Below are 20,941 nucleotides of genomic sequence, written 5' to 3'. Positions count from 1 at the left end.
ACTCAAAGTTCTTCCAGAGCTTCAGCAGTTTCTATATAGCCACTGTATTGCCCGTCAGGAGCTGGATATCTTCGTCTGATGTCCTGAACAACACAGGTTGGCAAAACAATACGATAGCCTTTCCCCAGTCTCTCGCCTTGCAGGACCCATTCCATGAAGTGACGGTAGGCTGTTAGACGATATTGTCTACAAAACAGTAAACACAACGTTAGCAATGCAAACTATTTTCAAATACAGTATAATTGCTAACGATGTAAATATAACAACAATAGCTCAGCTGACTAACGTTACGTGGGAAGCACGTTGTGATAATACCTGCCTGGTGTCCAAACTCTGTAAGTTATATGTCGTCATAGTAACAAAAAGTAAAAAAACAAAATACTCACTTTACACTTAGCCGTCCGTTTGTCCCTGTGGGCTTTGGCTGGCGTTTCCAATTTATTTTCGGGATCCTGAAATAGGTTTCCAGGACCCCCCTGTCCATATGTGGTTGAAAACTAGGGTGCTCAGTTACGCATGCCGTTTCATCAGCGGATTCAGCGATCTCTTCCAAAAGAAAATGGCATCGCTGAAATTCGCGACAGCAATAGGACTCTCTCTCTGATAACATAGGCGCACATCGAGAGCACTGACACCACCAGTCCGCCCCAGCTCGAGTCTGCCCGGGCTCTTCCTCCTGACCGCCAAGCAGGTCTTGCTGCTCTGCTGCAGCAGCTGCTCCGACCGCCTCTTGTTCCTCTATCAACCGCAACTGTTCATCACTGTATTGCGGTTCATACAGGTAGCCGCGAGCATCCGATTCTCTCAAAATATCTTCGAAATCCCCTTCTGCCATTTCTACTTCAAAACTACCTTCCGCCATTGTGATTAATCAAACTTTCTCCACAGAGCAAGAGCCTGTTAGCTTAGCTACAGAAAGATGGCTGACACTATGTTTACGTTCTGTGAGTGAGATCCCGCCCAATATGGGCGTGGTGAAAACATGCGGAACTAGCTGCTCAAACCTGCTGTAGTTTTAAGCCTCTGACCAAAAAATCCTCCGATGACGCAAAATGACGATTTTTGCGTCATCGGAGGATTTTTTCCAGATTAAAAATACATAAATCTCTCATCTCAGGGGGATATGAAGGGGGGAAGCACGGTAATTCGAAAATACTACTGGTTTTCTACTGATACAAAGCTTAATGCTAAATCCTGAAGTAACCCTTTAAGTTGAACTAAACAATAACAAATAAATGAAAGGCTTATTTCCTTTAGGAAGTAGATCAGAACCAACATACTGTAGAAATTGGACAATTTTCTTCTAGAAAGACAAGGTGTTGTTCAGGTGGAGGAAGACTGCAGGTTGCAGTCGAAACATGTCAAGGTAAAGAGAAAGTTTTTTCTCCACCTGAACACCTTGTCTTTCTAGAAGAAAATTGTCCAATTTAATCATTAAGATGACAAAATGAACATTTTTGAACAGCTTACTGTAGCTTCAGCTTATATACTGTAGCCTACTGTAGAACACACTGTAAAAAAATTTTCCGTAAAATAACGGTAAAAAGTCTGGCAGCAAAGTTGCCAACCACTTACCGTCAAATTACAGTAAAAAAACTTAAATTATTTTACAGAAAAATGTTGTTTTTTGAAAACGGATATTTACCGTAAATATTTTCTGTATTTTTACAGTCAAACTGCTGTAGAAAAAAAATAAAATCTCATAAAAAAATGTCTGTTGAATGTTAAACGAATGTATAAATCTGTATAAAAACTTACAAATATTGCAGAAATACCTTAAAATTACATAATTAAAACAAAGACTTCTGTTTTAATACAGTATTATTTGGTATATTTTTAGGATAATCCAATCCATCTACAAGAACTCCTTGTCAAAGTAAAGACTTTTCTATGTAAAACACACAGAAAATGTTGTATAATTACCTTCAGATACCCTAATTTAAAGCCTAATACCAGTATATTGATCGATTTAAACTTTTATTTTATGTCATTATTCAATCTATTTACAGTAAATTCCTGTTAAATATTGGTTTTATCCTGTACAAAAAAACAAGATCTTGTGATATTAAGTTTCAGAAACATATTTTTAACAGTTATTGCTTTATTAAAACATTATTTGACAGTAATTACAGACACATCTCCAATAAATTTACAAGCTTTTACCATTAATGTATGCAGGTTTACTTTATATAAACATTATTTGACAGTAATAACAAGCAACTCTCCAATATTTCTACATATTTGTACCATTTAAATACAGTGTGCTACTTTATATAAAGATTATTTGACAGTAATAACAAGCAACTCTCCAATATTTCTACATGTTTACCATTTAAATACAGTGTGCTACTTTATATAAACATTATTTGACAATAATTACAGGCAACTCTCCAATATTTCTACATATTTGTACCTTTAATGTATGGGGCTTTACCTTCTATATACTTTTAACATCAATGTATGAGGTATACTTTATATAAACATTGCTTTATACTAATTAAAATCAACTTTCCAATATATCAACATGACATTTACTCAATGTATGGGTTAACTTTATATACACATTAATAGACAGTAATTACAAGCATTTCTCCAATATATGTAAAAATACACATGTTTATTTTATGTAAACAATATTTGATAGCAATTACAAGCAACTGGCCAATATATGTACATACTTTTTCCATTACGGCATGGGGTTTACTTTAAAATGCACATAGGCTAAAATGCACATAAAATACGGTCAAGTCCTTCAGTCAAAAAGTTATTTGTTCTTAGTTCAGAAGCTAAGTTCTTTCCAGTAACAAACAAAGTTAATATATAATCAGTATTAATATACAGATGTGAATGTGCATGCTAAAAAAGTTCATTTGGCAGATTGATATTCACCCACGTCCTTTCAAAATTCCAACGATGGCTATGATCCTCTGTAGTGGCTCTCACCAGGCATTGTCCTGAAAAATAGATAAGATGTATCATGCTTGTAAAATCGCCAGAGCAGAGCCATTAGGTTGCCCCCTAACAATAATTGCAGTTTGGAGCTTGAATGAAAATTGAACTGTATGCGTTGCGACGTTCGTCTGTTATAGGACAACTTAGTTGGAATAAACGAGCAGACACTGATTAGCTACTTGCTCTACGTTTATTTAAAATTAACAGCAAGACGACTAGAAGTGAATGTGCTTTCCATTAAATGAATCACACACAGTTAACAAATCCTAATAAACATCTTATTCCAATGCTTGATCTAAAAAATAAAGTAAACAAATATCTTTTCAATATGTTATCAGTGTTTGAAGAGGTTATGTAAACATACTTCTAACGAATAAATGACGGTTTTATCACTTTACTCATTCCCACGCTTTTTTACCTCTCATGTTAACTTACCAACAACAAAACACAGCAATGTTAGATGGTACTAACACATTGAAATACGTGCTAATATCGCTACGTTAATAGTGAAGCAGTACAAAAACACACACAGAGATAACTTATTCATCTTATGAGGTTGCAGTAAGCCTATGACAGTTAAATTACCCGTGTCCCTAAACGTTAGACTGTTAAGGACTGAAAAATGTTTTCTTACCTGATATCGCCAACAGACCACGTACGACCCCTTCCTCTGTTCATATTCCAGCTTTTGTTCTTCATTGCATAGCAACTAAAATTCGCTCAGAATTTAAGAATTCAACAGGCAGATATAAAATAATCCAGGTCTGACCGAGTAATCAACAACGCAAACAGCAGCTGCTCACACCAACCGAGAGTAACGGACGTATTTTCAAACTTAAAATAGGCGCGCAGAGCCGCGCACATTCTCATTGGACAGTTTCCTGAAAGACAGACAGATTAACCAATCATGCTCAAAGTAAAACGGAGAAACAACCAATAACAATAGCAATAGTTTGCGCGAGTTGCAGTCTGTATTACTATTTAATTAATTGGTCAAATGACATGACAGTGTATGAATATGTAATAATGCAATGTAAACTGTTAGGCAAGCAGACAAAATTGGCAAGCATACAAAATTGTAAATTCACACAAAATCACATAAAGCAAAAGGTTTCTGCTGCACTGCTCTGTTGAGGGTGAAACTATTGTTAATGATAATACTTATATTTTAACATATACATTGAAGAACTGTTATGAAAATCAGAAAAATCATTAAATGCTAATGAATTATCATAATAATATGTTAAAAGGCAGATATTTATGTATGTTGTTGAAAACATTACATTGTTTCAACGTACAGATCTTGTAAAAAATTAAACGTTGATTTAGAAAGTGTTTTTGTTAACCTTTTTCAACCATTTAGCATTAAACGTTGTTTCAACGACTGGCATTATTTCAATCATATTTCAACGTTGAAGGTCGGTCATGTGCCGGCTGGGTATATTAATCTACCTTTAGTGAAAGCTGAATGCCGATATCGTGGAAATGTTCCATACTTTATCCAGGCTCTCTACTGCTTCGCGCGAAGTTATGACGTATCCCCCTCCCAAAGTCAAACAATATCATTGGTCGAGATTGCCTCTGGCGTATGATTCGTCCAATGATTGTACAACATTCAATTATTTGAATCTGCGCGCACTTTCTTGATATCTAAAGCACAGAGACTAGAAAAACAATTAGGATGTTTGTTTACACGTTGTGTAATGTTTCAACCATTTTAATGTCTTCAATTCCTTCACCCCCAGTTTACCAAAGCTCAAGTTTATGCTACAAGAGCCTTGGTTGAACTCGAGCACCAGAATAAATTCCTTGTCTTTCACACATTGCTCACCTATTGTAAATTAAAAATATATAGCACCCCATTGTAAAGCTTTATTCATAGTGTGGCGGTTTGTTCCCATCAACCGAGAAAATTGTGGAGTGGCCTAATGATTTCACTGCAGTGAGGGCCTTGAATTTTGTTGAATATAGATTGACTTTGTGTCTTAATGCTTCAACGTTTTTAAAGTTGATTTACAGCCTTTACTTTTAAATTGAATCACATATTTTCTTCTCAAATAAGCATATGAGATACGTGTCAATATAGTATATGGTCAGAAAATCACTGTCAGGGCAGCATTTCAAACAGACAATGTCACCCTTAAAAGCCAAGCCAAAAGAGGACATATCAGCACACAAGATTCAAGAGTCCTTTCACACCAACAGGCAGACAGGCATTAGGAGGTTAGTGTCCAGCATTCTTGAGCCTGGTTGTCTTGCGGAAAAACTGTCCCAAAGCATGATGATCCGAGACTTGAGGCTGCAGCACCAGACAGCAGCAGCTACAGTGCACGGGGTGGGGTCTGAAAATGTTGCCACTCAATTTTTTCTCTGCCACTTATGAAATTGTTACAGAACACTTCAGAATTGTAAACACTGAGTCAGTGGTACCTGACAGTAGAAACACTGGATATAGGATGCATAAACAATCACTGACTATTCTTGATTTAATTTTATATTAAACTTAAGCTCAATAATTTCATGTACAATAACTGTATATTTAGTTACACTGTGCAACAATATCTCCTACTGTATTCATCCATCTTTCGAGGCAATATTTTTAGATCTGTTTCTGTAACACAGTAATTATTATGTTCAATTTTTATTTACAGCATATGCATGAAAGGTATAGCCTACATAGCTGTTTTTTTATTTTTATTTTATGTATATATTTTTTATCTATCACTCTTGTATCTGCACTTGTTGAATCTTAAGCTGATGTGGCCAGCAAAGTTTATCTTTGCTTCTGAAAAATATCTGCATTGGTGGCAGGGGACTTGGAAGTTTTACATTTACCCTGTATTTGATAGGTGTGAGGTGCTAACCTAACCCTAACCCTATACATTAATGGTAAAGTAATGTAGATATATTGGATAGTTGCTTTTATTTACTATAAAACAATGTTTATATAAAGTGAACTCCTTGAATTAAAAGTATGTAGATATATTGGATAGTTGCGTTTAATTACTATAAAAGTAAGTTTATTCAAAGTAAACCTATACATTAATGTGAAAAGTACGTGTTTTACATCTAAAAATCTGTACTTTGACGGGGAGTTCTTGTGGATGTAATTGATAATGTTATGAATTTACCAAAGAATACTGTGTAAAAACAGAAGACTTCTTTAATTGTATAATTGTAAGGTATTCCTGCAATAATTTCCAGTTTATATGCAGATTTATTCATTTGTTTAATGTTCTACAGACATTTTTTTAATGAGATTTTCTTTTCATTCTACAGCAGTGGAACTGTAAAAATACAGAAAATGTTTACAGTAAATATCTGTATTTTAAAAAACAGAATTATTCCGTAGAATAACTTAAGGTTTTTTACTGTAATTTGACGGTAAGTGTTTGGCAACTTTGCTGCCAGACTTTTTACCGTTTTTTTACGATTGTTTTTTTACATGTATTTACCTTAAATTTAAGGTTTCACAGTAAAAAAACACATAGTTGTCTTAATTTTAAATAAGCAATTTTTTTTGTCTTTTTACATAGAATTTAATGTAATTTATAGGGGTGTGACGAGACGCTTATCTCACGAGACGAGACTAGACACGAGATTGGGTTCACGAGAACGAGACGAGACGAGATTTTTGCACAATTTTTCAGAAATCCTCAATGACAAAATTCATGGCTGGAAAAATAGTATGCAGGTGCATTTTTCAATGTTTTAACTAATAATCTTCTAATGCATGTCATTTCAGGTCTACTTTATGAGTATGAATTATCAAATGCATTGAAAGAAAACAATATTCAAGCACTGTAAAAGGTTTTTATTGACTGGCTTTTCTCCTGTATAATTTCACATTAGTCTCTTCAGACCTTACTGTACATTTAAGAGCTTTCAGAACTTCTGATTGAGGCTGTGTGTGACCTCCTAACTGAACTCCTTTTAACACACATTTAACAGAGAAATAAAAACCGTATAAATAACAAAAATAAATAACTGTTTTCTCTTAGTCTTATTAAGTGCAAACAATAAGTGCGAGTGCAACCATAATCAAAGTTAGCACACAGACTCTTTATAATTGTTGTGAAATTGCGGTTTTATTTTGCACCGGCAGTTATAGGGTTAATGCGGTGAGTTCGGAAAAGGCCGAGAGAAACGAGGCTGTTTGTCTCTACAGTTGTTCTTGCGTTCCGATTATAAGTTCAGAAACGGAGCCTCCCTTGTCTGTTGTCCTTTGTACGTTACAGTGCTCTCTCAATATTCGCAGTGCCAACAGAGACCAGAGCCGCAAATAAACAGTCCAGAGATGGGTATTGGGAGACGGATTATTTTATGTATGCAGCCTAATTTGTGCGCAATGCACATCAGGGAGCTTGTGTTTTACTTTCACTTACAAATTCGTGACCGCGCGTATAGGGAGCAGCGGTGCTGAGCGCGCATTCTAAATGATAAGACATTTACCAGACGTTTAGTCTGTTGCGCAACGAATCCTCCGCCATCGTCACGCGATCAGTGAACTGTGATTCGTGCTGCACTGATTGCAACGGCAACTCGTGCTGGATGAGCAGAGCAGACTTTTGCATTAGTTTATAATGGTTTTTATTTTTTTATAAAAACAACAAAACGATAGTTTAGGCGAATGTGAGTGTAGCGGTGGAATATTAATGGGGATATCGCGAGACAGCTTTTTCACTCGACGAGAAATCTCGTCATATTTAGTCTCGCGAGATCTCGTGGCACGAGATCTCGTCACACCCCTAGTAATTTAACATTCAAGCCAATTAAACAAAAGAATAATCCTGTAAAAAAACTATAATTTCTCCTTATATGAATTTACAGATTATTACTTTTATTTTATGGTTAATGTTTTTAATAAAAGTTTTTTTCTGTATTTTAATGACATTTACACGTAATGTTAAAAAAACAGAAAATATCTGTAAAATAATACAGTATATTTCTGTGAAAAAACTTTTTTTTTTTACAGTGCACAGTGACAAAATGCAACACACTAACTAGACAGGCCTTTATAATTTAGTGATATGTTGTTCTTTGAGTGTAGGCCTAGAGTCTCTAATCTCTAAAAATCTCCAAATGCTCGACGTGAAACTGCGGTCTTCCGTCCGACCTTTTACTATCATGTCAATTGATTTTGATATGCGCGAGGAAGAGAGAGACCAAGACAGCGCTCGTGTTGTTTGGAGACGTGAGAGTGCGCGGGCGCGGCCAGGGCTCTCTCTCTCTCTCTCTCTCTCTCTCTCTCTCTCTCTCTCTCTCTCTCTCTCTCTGCTCGCGGCTGTCAAGCGCAGCAGTCATTTTTTTCTACATCACTCACCGATCAAAAAAGGCTTTGGCGGGACAAAAATGTGCTTTGGTGGCCATATGAAACGTGTCATATGGCTTCTCATATTTGTCGTGTTTTCCGAAATATTTTAGTTTTATTCCACAAAGCTTACAAATAGTGTGGCTCTTGTCCAGCTCCTTTCCCCCCTTCAACTTCACAGAAGCCAAAATATTTCCACACGTCAGCTTTTAACGAGGAGGGTGTCTGGATATCGCGCTCAGTCATCGCGTCTCTGTGATGTGCACAACACAGACGGTCCGGGCACTGCACTTCCGCGCTTCAGAGTTCCGTCAATATATTACGTTATTATATATATATATATATATATATATATTGAAAATTGATTTTTGACATTTGCGAATCGATTCCGAATCGTCCACGTCCGCATCGCGATGCATCTAAGAATCGATTTTTCCCCCCACCCCTAGCATTGATCCATATTGATGTATTGTTACACCCCTAGTTTAGATACAGTATAGCAAGTAATAACCTCTTCCTCTGCTCTACAAAGGAAAGAACAACATACCAGGCCACTGGTACATGGGAATGACTGAAGATCTAAATGTAGACCAGTCTGTCACAGGTAAATTACTTGGAATGAATATACTGTTCATTAGACAATCAGCCATAGGTTTATTAAACAAATATCATTCTTTTAAATTTCTCTTTAAATTTTTATTTAGATCCCCTTTGTGCAACTGCAGTGGAGAGCCCAGAAAGCCCAGTCAGAGGAGTGGACGAGGATGGTGATAGTGATGACTGCTCAGCTGTTGAGGGCTCATCCGAACAATCCAACAGGCAGAGGTTGGCAGAAATCAAATTAAATGTGTTTTAATGTTATTTTGTCTTTCACTGAAACAGGATAGCAGAGAAATAATAAAAATGAGTGGGAGATGGATGGGCTAGGCTAGCTCTGATGATGACCTTCAGGTCATCTGTATTGTTGGCAGGGCCGGCTCTAACCCTTTGGTTGCCCTAGGCGATATTGAGTTTTGCCTAGGGCAACTTAAACAATAAATTGTTCATACAAATGCTACAAAGAACGTTCAAGGATATTTATATCATAGTTGCATTGTACACTATATTTTATCTGACCATAAATAACTTTTAGTAGATAAATTACAACTACTACCACCACTAGGCCTACTATTATTACAATCTATTGGGCTGCTACAAGGTTAAGGGGGTTTCGGGGTATTTCCCCGTAAGAAAATTTTGTGCATTTTAATGTTAAATTCATCAATCTGGTGCACTTTGAGAGTTCAAAACTAAAAGCTCCAACCCATATTCAGTGTGCAAATTGAACAAAGAAAAATTCAAACCTCTTTTAATTACAGTGTCTGTCTACATTACACTACTACATAATAATAGATATAATATTAATCCCATGACAGTAATTGCCATAGGCTATATTGTAAAATTTAGATGTATGTATCAATAAAACTCATTTTTAATGAGTTTTATTGATGCTTCAAAAGCGTTTGACCGCGTCAATCATTACAAGTTATTTGACAAAATGAGTAAGAGAGGTGTATCTAAATGTATTGTGAGAATTCTGTCCTACTGGTATGCCAACCAGTCTATGTTTATAAAATGGGGCCACTGTGTTTCTGCCCCTTTTGGGGTCAGGAACGGGGTCAGACAAGGTGGAATCCTCTCCCCTATTCTTTTTAACTTGTATGTTGATGAGCTCTCTGTCTGCTTGAATTTGTGTAACACTGGGTGTATGATAGGTAACACTCTAGTGAATCATATTATGTATGCAGATGACCTTGTGGTCTTCAGTCCTAGCAGTGCTGGTCTTCAACAGCTTCTTAATGTTTGCTCTGACTATGGAACTGTTCATGACATAAAACTTAATACAGACAAGAGTGCGGTGATGATTTGTAGAACAAAGGAGGATAAATGTCAAATGTTTCCTCCTTTTAAATTGGCAGGTAATGCCTTGATAGTTTTGAGCAAATATAAGTATCTTGGGCATCTCATTACAGACCAGTTGAAGGATGACCTTGACGTTTATAGGCAATGCCGCTCTATATATGCTCAGGCGAATAGTTTGGCTCGTAAGTTTGGTGGGTGCACAGATAGAGTGAAAGTTGCTTTGTTCAGAGCTTACTGCACTCCTCTCCACAATGCCCACTTGTGGTCTAGTTTCAGCAAAGCTAGCTTGCATAAACTTCAGGTAGCTTACAACGAGAGAATTCTGCTGAGAAGACCACGCTGGTGTAGTGCCAGTGAGATGTTTGTGGCTGCAGGTGTTAATACTCTGCAAGCCACATTGAGAAATGTTATGTACAAGTTTATATGTCGGCTGAATAACTCAGAGAATTATATAATTGTGGCATTGACCAATATCAAGTTTAGCACTACACGGTATAAGTCCAAGTTATGGAAGCATTGGTATAGTTGTCTCCTGAAGTTGTATTTGTTTTTTTTTATTATATTGTATTGTATTGTGTGTACTGTCTTGTTTGTTTTATCTGGACCGGTGAGTCTGTAATAAAGTTTTATTATTATTATTATTATTATTATCGGCCCAAAAAGCACGTCGGGCCCGCGGGAATCCCCCGGTTGTCCCGATGGCCAGAACATTTGACACCTTAATGGATGAGATGAGAAGACTTACCTCTATACTGGGCTTTCTTTTTATCTTGTTGCTTTCTCCGTTTTCGTCCCTGTGCACCAGAGGGTTTAGACCGCTTCATTTTCGATCAGCGCGCGCTGCAGCCGAGCACTTGACTAACGTAACCATAGAACGTAACGTAACGCAACTAACCCCCGCCCCCCCTTTAGGAAATGATCGACAATAATCATCCATTCAATCTAATAATCAGGTTGACAAGTAATTAAACGTATGGCTGAGGGGCGCCTTAGGATGATCATGTTTAATAAATATGTTTTTGTTTCGCTTGTCATTCTAATTCTATGATTAATGGGAAGTAGGCCAGGGGCGACACTAGAGGGCGCCCGCGCCCCCAACACATTTGTCGCCCTAGGCAACCGCCTAGTTCGCCTATAGCAATCGCCGGCCCTGATTGTTGGGTGTGCTGTAACTCATCTCCCTCGCGACATAAACGCATAGATCTATGCCGTTAAGGTCAGGTGAGTTTACTGGCTAGTGCTGGTGAGAGAGAGAGACTCGGACTGTGGGACATGTAGACGAAATGAAGGACCATGAGGTGTTGTTTACATTCCGTGTTTGGGGGCAAAAAAGGTGTGTGTGTGTGTGTGTGTGTGTGTTTGTTTGCGCTGACAGAAATTATGTGTGTCTGAGGGGCGGTGGTGACTTACACACACACACACACACACACACACACACACACACACACACACACCAGAAGTTACTACCTTAAAGGGATAGTTCACCCAAAAATGAAAATTCTGTCAGTAATTACTCACCCTCATGTTGTTCCAACCCCGTAAGACCCTCGTTCATCTTCAGAACACAAATTAAGATATTTGTGATTAAATCTGAGATCTGGGTCACTCCTCCATAGGCTTCTAAAGGATTGAAACCTGACAGCCCCGAAAAGTCATTAAAGACATCGTTATTTTAGTTTTTTTTGCGCGCAAAAAATATTCTCGTCGCTTGATAAACTTAAGATTGAGCCACTGTAGCCATTTGGACTATTTTAACGATGTCTTTAATGACTTTTCGGGGCTGTCAGGTTTCAATCCTTTAGAAGCCTATGGAGGAGTGATCCAGCTCTCAGATTTAATCACAAATATCTTAATTTGTGTTCCGAAGATGAACGAAAGTCTTGCGGGGTTGGAACAACATGAGGGTGAGTAATTACTGACAGAGTTTACATTTTTGGGTGAACTATCCCTTTAAGAAGTTACCACATACACACACACACACACACACACCTTCAAAAAAATGTACTTGTTACTAGTAACCATTAACCAATACTTGTTGATGTATGTTGTTGTGCTCATTGTCAGCAGGCTGGAAATGCGGGTCAGGGGGATGATGGAGGGCCTCATTGGAAAATTACAGGCTGAGCCTGACTTGTACAGTGCCTTCATGGAGAAGATGCTGACCTCCTATGACAGACTGACAACAGACAGCCAGCTCTGCACTGGCCACATTTGGCCGGCAAAGTGCCTCTGCCGGATCAGGTGCTAGGAGGATGGTGAGAAGGGGCATGCAAATGAGCACGAAAATTGGAGTGCAGCCGACAGCAGTGGCTCGTCGGAAAACGCCACTTGGAGGCAGGCGTGCCCTCATTACTGGGCAGCCAACAAAAAGCTCAAGAAGAGAGCACAGCTATGGAAGGGCAAGCGGCAATTCACTTCCTAAAAGGCAGGCACCACATAGTCTATCCCAGTGTGTCACTGACTGTGCTGCACTTGGCAAAAAACACAGTAAATAGACAATGTCGGAAGTTCATTATTATATTAATATTATTATTTGTATTCTTGTTTAAATTTCTATCTAGGCCTATAGAAAATGTAATTTGTTTACAAATGGCATATTGGTGCATAGTGCAATGATTGAAGTAGGCCTAATTGCATGGGATGCAGTTCTAATGTTGTGCTAATTGCATGGGATGCAGCTATATATTTGAATAAATGTTTTTAAAGTTTGTTTAATGTTTGTTGTCTCCCATTTCATCCACCCCAATGACAATCTTCCAGCCGGAGAAATAAACTACTTGGTCTTATATTCTGCTTATTTACCAGGCTACCTAGTGATAACTCAATCAAATGAAAAACATTTGAACTCAACTATTTCTCATTTCTCCAACTTAAGAATGAAATAGCTTCAGATAGACTAAATATATTATTCAGCAAGCCAAGTATGTTGTGACACTCCAGTAGTGACTGACAGATCAATCGAGCACATATACTGACGTAATTGTGACACAAAATCCTAAATAAATAGCCTAATTTTGTGATATTTTAAATATCTATTAAGCATTAAAGTCAGTAATATTTTTTCAAACGTGTTATTTGTGTCACGTGTGTAGCTGGTATGTGGCACTGAATGTTTTGTAATACCAGTGCTACTTTAAGTTATTTATACAGTCACAGATGAGAATCTTGCGGCCAGTGTTACACTCACTTATACACCTACTGGCGAGCGTCCGTGCAGCATCACGCAAAAATAAAGGTTTACTATGACAGTAACGGATGCGACTGTTAATACGTTATTGGTAGTGACCCATGATATATTTATTTCGTGTCTTTTCTAGAATGGGCAGTTTGTGACTACGAGATAAACAATATAAAGTAACACTGGTATTACAAAACATTCAGTGCCACATACCAATCAAATACGTGATACAAATACCACGTTGATAAAATGAATCATGTCTGGTCAATAACAACACGATTCATTTATTTGCGTTTGTGATTTTCACTGCCAATCCAATTAAATTAATAACATCAATCACAATCAGGGTATCTTCCGTCCATTTCATTTCCAATTTGAAATGAAAATTGAATTGCTACAAAACATTGATGGTCTGAAATATGAATCTAGATTCTATGAAGACAATCAGTGTGCCATAGCCTTAGCAAAAAATCCTGTGTATAGACAGAGATGTATAGACTATTTTATTAATAAAGGAGGGCAGAGTTAGTCTGGAGTACTGTCTGTACTGATGATGTGGTTGCAAATATACTAACAAAACCAGCAACAAAGCTTAAGTTAATTCCATGTTCGGGTGGGTTTGGGGGTGTTAAGATCCCCCCGGGTGGCAGGGAATGGGGGTGTTTCATTAATAATATTATTATTAGTGTTTTCGTTGTTGTTATTAATAATTGCTCAGACTTGCCTAATAAAAGATTTGTCGACCGTCTCTTCCCCAGTCTCCTCCTCTGGATCTACCCTTTTCGCCACCTTCTCTGGGCCAGCATCCTCTAATGGCCTTTTTAGGGGGCTTTCCTCTCAGGGTGAATGAGCTTGCTTGGGATGGGATTGCTTTTTTCCTGATATCTTTGAAAGACAGATGCAATGATTAATGCATCCATGGCCAGGATATAATTATAAAATATGACATGATTTTAAACATGACCTATATATGTCAGTCATCGTGTGATAAGGAAAATATGACTAGGCCTAGACTACTTGTTCTGAGCAGGTGTGGTCAGGGAACAGGCTGTAAAACTGTTGGCTAAGTTATAGACACTCATGAAAAACTCATGCTAATTATCTGGGAATCATTCTCTAACAGCGGTCAAGTTGTCATTGTTTGTGTCAAACAAGTTGTGAATTTGTTGTAACATTAAAACAGGAGTTCGTGACTCACTCTGTGCTCAAAGTGATGCTCGAAGCTCCAGTGCTTTCCTCTGTGGGTGAACGAAACTTTCGAAAGATGCTGTAGCAGAATCACGTGAACAATTCCACGATATGCTTTTTTTTTATTGGTTGTTGCTTAAATCTTACCCAGATACAATAGTGCTACTTTCTCATTGGTTATTATATAGCCGCTTTCTTTTTTTTGATTGGCTGATAAGTGGCAGGACTAGAACTCGAGGGGGTGTACTTAATAAAACGCCTCCTTTTCATCATTCACAATCTATTCTTCTTCGTCGTCATTTGAGCATCGCATCAATACGCATCATGTCTGGAAACGGCAGAGGCGGGAAAGGGCTCGGGAATGAAGGAGCGAAGCGTCACCGTTTAGTTCTGCGCGATAACATCCAGGGGATCACCAAAACCGCCATTCGGCGTCTGGCTCGCCGCGGCGGCGTCAAGCGCATCTCCGGGCTGATCTACGAGGAGACCCGCGCTGTGTTGAAGGTGTTTCTGCAGAACGTGATCCGCGATGCCGTCACCTACACCGAGCACGCCAAGAGAAAGACCATTACCGCCATGGATGTTGTGTACGCGCTGAAGCGACAGGGACGCACCTTGTACGGCTTCGGAAACGCCTGAAACCCGGAGAAACTGACGAACCCAACGGCTCTTTTAAGAGCCACACACTCCCGAACCCAACGGCTCTTTTAAGAGCCACACACTCCCGAACCCAACGGCTCTTTTAAGAGCCACACACTCCCGCACAGAAAGAGTCCATGTTTTAGCGATGCGATCCTACAGTTCATTATAAAAGACTATTAGTGAACTCATAAATACACTATTGAAGTAATGTATTGAGAGTAGACCTTAGATTCTCTGCCCGAACTTGACCTGACCCGCGGGCCGGTTCGAGCCGATATTTCCCGACACTATCCTCGGTCCGGGACCTTGATCTAGAGACGTGCACTCCCAGCGCAATAGAGTGCGGCGCGGGACTAGACTTGATGGCCGAGTGCGAGCGCGGGCGCGAGCGGTAATGCACTCACTCTGTGTGTGCGGGTTGCGGGAGAATAAAACGATTCGCGGGACTCCCGCAAACTAGAAATATTTATAAATAAAACATATAAAAACTAATAGATTTGTATTCCACTGTTGCAGAAAAGCAACAAGAACAACTAAAACAAAATAGAAACGATTTACAGGGCAGAGTTTATATTCATAACATGTTTGCAGCGTTGAGCGATGTAGCCAATCACAGACATATGTGTTGATTTCTTGAACGCAATGGCCAATCAGAAGCATTTAAGATAGACTCCCCTCACCGCTCAAAACGGACTTTCTGTTCAGTGCTGAATTCTGTATGCTGGCAAATCCTCTAATTATAACAAACAAAGTGTGGATATTATGAAAGATTCATTGTGCAGTCAGCTTCATTGATATTAACAGAGATGTGTGAGATCGCGATGAACTGATGTCAGCTTTTTAGGAATTATTAAACTTTGCGCGCAGTCAGTCATGCCAAACCATGCACGCAGTAGCCTGCTTTTATGTTAAATTAACAGTGGTTTGTGTGTTAATGCTTTAAGAACAAATAATTCATCAGGACCATTTATGCCTATGTGTATGGTGGCGACACGTAGGCTAAGTTGAAAGTATTTGGTGGTACTAGCCTACAGAAAAAAGTATTTTTGCGGGCGCGGGAGCGAGACAAAACAGGCTAAATGGTAACATAGAAAGTTGAGATTAGTATAATATATTTCTATAAAGTGTAATATAGTGTAATTATTTTAAAGTGTTTTAAAAGTGTTTGCGTGAAAGCGTGATGCCAGTATACTTTTTATACATTTACAAAAAGTACCATTTGTGTAAGTACACTTTCATCATACAATCGTAAATAAATATAAATACAATGAAGTACTTTTTGTTTCACTTAAACTGTTCAACGGTGTAATAAATCGAATGGAGTTCTGAGGAAAAGCTGTTTTTGAAGGGAGTCTGTTATTTTTCTCTTTCCTCCAAAACTCCTTCAGTGTGATTACAAGGGGTTTTAATTTCACGATTGTATAAAATATGTGTATCGCTTATTTTCTCAAAACATCACTAAAATCTATAAATAAAAAGTGCGGAAATGAAACAATGGAAACGGTGTGGTTCAAGCGGGGGGCGGTGGGCGGGGCTATTATTTAAGCGCCTGTGATTGGCCCTCGTTCCGCTCATGATGCTTTGAGTTGTCCAATGAAACACGAGTTTATGGGTTTGGCCAATGAAAACAGGCAATCAGAGGTGTGAGTGTCTCCTTGTAAATTAGCATAGGGCAGTGAATAAAAGCCTCAGTGTCGCTCCTGAGCTCACACTGACTCGTCAGCTTTACGTTCATCCAGCATCATGCCTGAACCAGCCAAGTCCGCGCCTAAGAAGGGCTCCAAGAAGGCCGTCACCAAGACCGCCGGGAAGGGAGGAAAGAAGCGCAGAAAGTCCAGGAAGGAGAGCTACGCCATCTACGTCTACAAAGTGCTGAAGCAGGTTCATCCCGACACCGGCATCTCCTCCAAGGCGATGGGCATCATGAACTCTTTCGTCAACGACATCTTCGAGCGCATCGCCGGTGAGGCGTCTCGTCTCGCCCACTACAACAAGCGGTCCACCATCACGTCGAGAGAGATCCAGACCGCCGTGCGTCTGCTGCTGCCCGGAGAGCTGGCCAAACACGCCGTGTCTGAGGGCACCAAGGCCGTCACCAAGTACACCAGCTCCAAGTAGAGTCCGAGGAGGCGCTCACACACAAAGGCTCTTTTAAGAGCCACACACCTGCTCCTGGAAAAGAGACTTTCATAACTGTGGGGGTTTAGGAAACTCTAAACCGTTGTTGCGACTCATTATTACCCATCAACTTTAGTTTATTTAGTTTAACAGTACGTGTCTGTCGTTTTCATTTTTTGTGTGGGGATATTATGTTAACATATTCTGGGTTACAGTGAATTGAGTCAATCTACAAAATGTTTTAATTCGCCAAAATATGTAAACAAATACGCATTTTTTTTATTTCACATTGCCTAAATAAATGCAGACCTTAAACTTATAACTGCCTAAATCCTTAATAAAAACTATATCACATGTGTTTAAGAACATACACAACAGCATCATATTTTAAAATTGTTTTCCATAGTCAAATACAATAAATATTAAAGAGAACAATGCTGGTATTTGTTAAAGGACAATTTAAAGATGAGACCTGAATGAATTACAAGACAGAAACGGATTAAAACTTCTGTAGGAAAAACTGTCACTTCAGTAAACTGATATCAGATTTTATTGTTATTTTTATTCTAATGTAGCGAGTTTGTAAATATGGAGTATTTCTTTTTTCTGCCACGGAGAGCATTTAGATGATGATGTTTATCGGACAAAATATCCATCCGCTTGAAAACAGATCTGCGAATCAGCCTGAAATTAACTGGTCAAATCATTACTTTCTGCTGTAAATATTTATAGAGTTTATAAACTATTTAAGTTGTAAAGGGAGTTATTTCACAATTGTTACACTTTACAGTAAGTCTCATTTGTTAACCTGTTAATGCATTTACTAACATAAACGAACAATGAGCAATATTTTTTGCAGCGTTGTTTATTAACCTTTGTTAATGCTAGTTAATAAATGTGTTTATATTCATGTTAGTTCTCAGTGCATTAATGTTGACATATACAACTTTGGATCTTAAACGTGTGTTAGTAAATATTGGGATTAACTAAGATTAAATATATGCTATAATTGTTATTCATTGTTAGTTTATGTTAACTGTAATGTAGGCTATAGCTAATGTTAAAGGACAACTCTGGCGCAAAATGAAGCTATGGAGTAATAACACATTGGTGCCGAGTCGACCGTTCTCTGGGATGTGTTTTCATGATAATCGAGTGTAAAGAGTTTTATCTCTAAAAACTGTTTAGCTTATAACGCTAGTGTATGGGGCATCGGATAAGTAAAAAGAAATCGCTAGTTAATGCCACTAACAAGGCTCAAAATAGCCCCACACTAACACGCTAGCATAATGAGGGTCCCTTCATGCAAACTGAAGCATTCAGAACGTTGTAAGTGTACAGACAGTTTAATAAGAAGATAAAGACAAAACACTTCGCACATACAGGCAGGAGCCATCTTGGAAAACAGTCTCGACCAGTCGAACCACGAACGCCGTGCTAATAAAAAAGAACAATTAATTTTCTCTCAGGAAGGACCAAATGGAGCAGACCGTGTAATGGTGAAGGATTTGATGTTTATAACTTATGCAAGTCAGTGCAGTGCAATAAACTCCACACCTTCACTTAGTGTACATGAAGTGAAAAGAGAATGGCTTTTCCTGTTTATCACACTGATGTCTGTCAAGCTGTCGTGCAACTTTAAAAAAATTTTTTTATTAAAAACACATATTTACAAGACACAATTTACAAAATCTCTCGTTGGGAGACTCGTGTGCAGAACATAGTTAAGGACAGTTAAATAGAACAAAATTCGATAAAGAAAATAAATACAAATAAATATAAAATAAAATAACTTAAGCAAAGGCACTTCAGTCCATAAGGCATGTCAAAGTTATTCACATACATATATTGTCCTCAGTCTTCATATATTCTTAAAATAAAGTTACATGGAAGCTTTACAAATTATAATGACAAATATTTTGAGACATCTTCACATAGAGAGTAAATGTTATCACTGGAGTCTTTCAGACGTTTCAAAGAAGCAAAGTATTCCCTCAGTTTAATTTTAAACACCATTATGGATGGATTTTTGTTGTGCCATTTACATTTATGAATATGGTATTTACCCATAATTGTTATGATATTGTAAATTCTAAAAAGTTCCTTCGGAAGGTTTTCGTTGCCAAAAAGAATTTGCTTTAACTTCAATTGTATATTTCTCTCCATTTTTATTTCCAGCCAATTCATGACATCTTGCCAGAATCTTTTTATCACTGGACAAGAGAAAAACAAATGTTCAATAGTTTCATCCTCCTGGGAGCAGAACACACACGGCTCCACTTCAAAACCTAATCTCTGTTTAAGCATTGCTGCTGCTGGATAATATACATTTATAATTTTGAATTGCATTTCTTTGATTTTAGGAGGTATAGGCCATTTCATGAACCTGATGTATTTATTTGTTATTTTGTCATCATAGGTGATCATCATCTATTTTTATATTTTGGTCAAAATCATGAAATAGTCTTCATTTGCATATTTTGCTAATACAATTATTGTTACATTTTTCACTATTTAGGGGAATTTGGTTTAGTTGCAGTTTAGGCAAATTTACTTGACTTTCGGAATAATGTAAATAGTTTTGTATCATATTTAATAGGAATATTGGTATTGCTTTACATACCTTGTTATAATCCCTTATTAAACTTTGTATATTACATTTTTTTTTAAATCCGTAAACCTAAGAAAATGACCTTGTTCATCTAATATATCTGTGATGAAGATGATTTCCTTTTCAAACCAATTTCTGAAAAAAAGTGTTTTTCTATTTATTGTTATCACATGTTGTTCTTATTAAATTATGAGTAAATACCTATTTTTTTACACTCTAAAAACTCCAACCATAGATTCAAAATCAATTGTTTTTAACCCTCCTTTATTATAGTCCTCTACAAGTTGTGATTTTTTGATATAGTGCGTTTTATTACGCCAGATTTTCTAATGTTTTGTGAACTAATATAGAGAGAATAGCTTGGGTAAATTAATTTAGAAATCCCTTCTGATTTTGACAATAGGTTACGTCCTAAAATAGTTAAGTCTCTTGTTAACCAAGTTTCTTTTTATTTCTTCAAATTTCTCTGTGATATTTTTGGATTCTCTTATTGCCAAGTTTTTAGATGAATGCCCAAGTATTTAACATCATTCTTAACTGGAATCATCTCCAAATTTGTCTCAGTGCAATTATATAAAGGTAATATTTCACATTTTTTTTAGATTAAGGCAAAGGCCTGATGCCCTGGGAAAAACAGAAATCACATTTAAAGCCTTGTGAAGAATTGATTTGTCCTTTAGAGATATCCAGCAGCCAGCAGCCATATCACCCTGTAGCCCAAGACTGGTTGCCCACTGAAGCTAAGCAGGGCTGAGCCTGGTTAGTACCTGGATGGGTGACCTTCTGAGAAAACCAGGTTGCTGCTGGAAGAGGTGTTAGTGAGGCCAGCAGGGGGCGCTCACCCTGTGGTCTGTGTGGGTCCTAACGCCCCAGTATAGTGACGGGGACACTATACTGTCAAAGAGCACCGTCCTTCGGATGAGACGTTAAACCGAGGTCCTGACTCTCTGTGGTCATTAAAAATCCCAGGATGTCTTTCGAAAGAGTAGGGGTGTAACCCCGGCATCCTGGCCAAATTTGCCCAGTGGCCTCCTAATCA

General features: G+C 38.0%; 2 protein-coding genes and 1 pseudogene across 2 annotated transcripts; all 3 read left to right on the top strand.

Annotated features, from left to right (window-relative positions):
- The first annotated feature begins 14,822 nt into the window (after window positions 1-14,822).
- Window positions 14,823-15,209, top strand: LOC130104623 (histone H4-like). The gene has a single exon (XM_056271258.1). It carries the CDS (start codon window positions 14,856-14,858, stop codon window positions 15,168-15,170), a length of 315 nt encoding a protein of 104 aa, XP_056127233.1. The 5' UTR covers window positions 14,823-14,855; the 3' UTR covers window positions 15,171-15,209.
- Window positions 15,210-16,565: 1,356 nt separating this feature from the next.
- On the top strand, window positions 16,566-17,410 carry LOC130104616 (histone H2B-like). Its single transcript, XM_056271247.1, has one exon. The coding sequence runs from the start codon at window positions 16,917-16,919 to the stop codon at window positions 17,289-17,291; it is 375 nt and encodes a 124-aa protein (XP_056127222.1). The 5' UTR covers window positions 16,566-16,916; the 3' UTR covers window positions 17,292-17,410.
- Window positions 17,411-20,594: 3,184 nt separating this feature from the next.
- Window positions 20,595-20,711, top strand: LOC130104625 (5S ribosomal RNA; annotated as a pseudogene).
- Window positions 20,712-20,941: the final 230 nt, after the last annotated feature.

This window comes from Rhinichthys klamathensis, unplaced genomic scaffold (assembly GCF_029890125.1).
Source record: "Rhinichthys klamathensis goyatoka isolate OS25496 unplaced genomic scaffold, OSU_Roscu_1.1 h1tg000313l_1, whole genome shotgun sequence".
Lineage (NCBI taxonomy): Eukaryota > Metazoa > Chordata > Actinopteri > Cypriniformes > Leuciscidae > Rhinichthys > Rhinichthys klamathensis.
Note: the sequence above shows the minus strand (reverse complement) of the source record. Positions and strands in the feature narration are given on the sequence as shown.

Excerpts from the sequence above, each read along its gene's own strand:
- LOC130104623 (XM_056271258.1), top strand. The coding sequence starts at position 14,856 with ATGTCTGGAAACGGCAGAGGCGGGAAAGGGCTCGGGAATGAAGGAGCG.
- LOC130104616 (XM_056271247.1), top strand. The coding sequence starts at position 16,917 with ATGCCTGAACCAGCCAAGTCCGCGCCTAAGAAGGGCTCCAAGAAGGCC.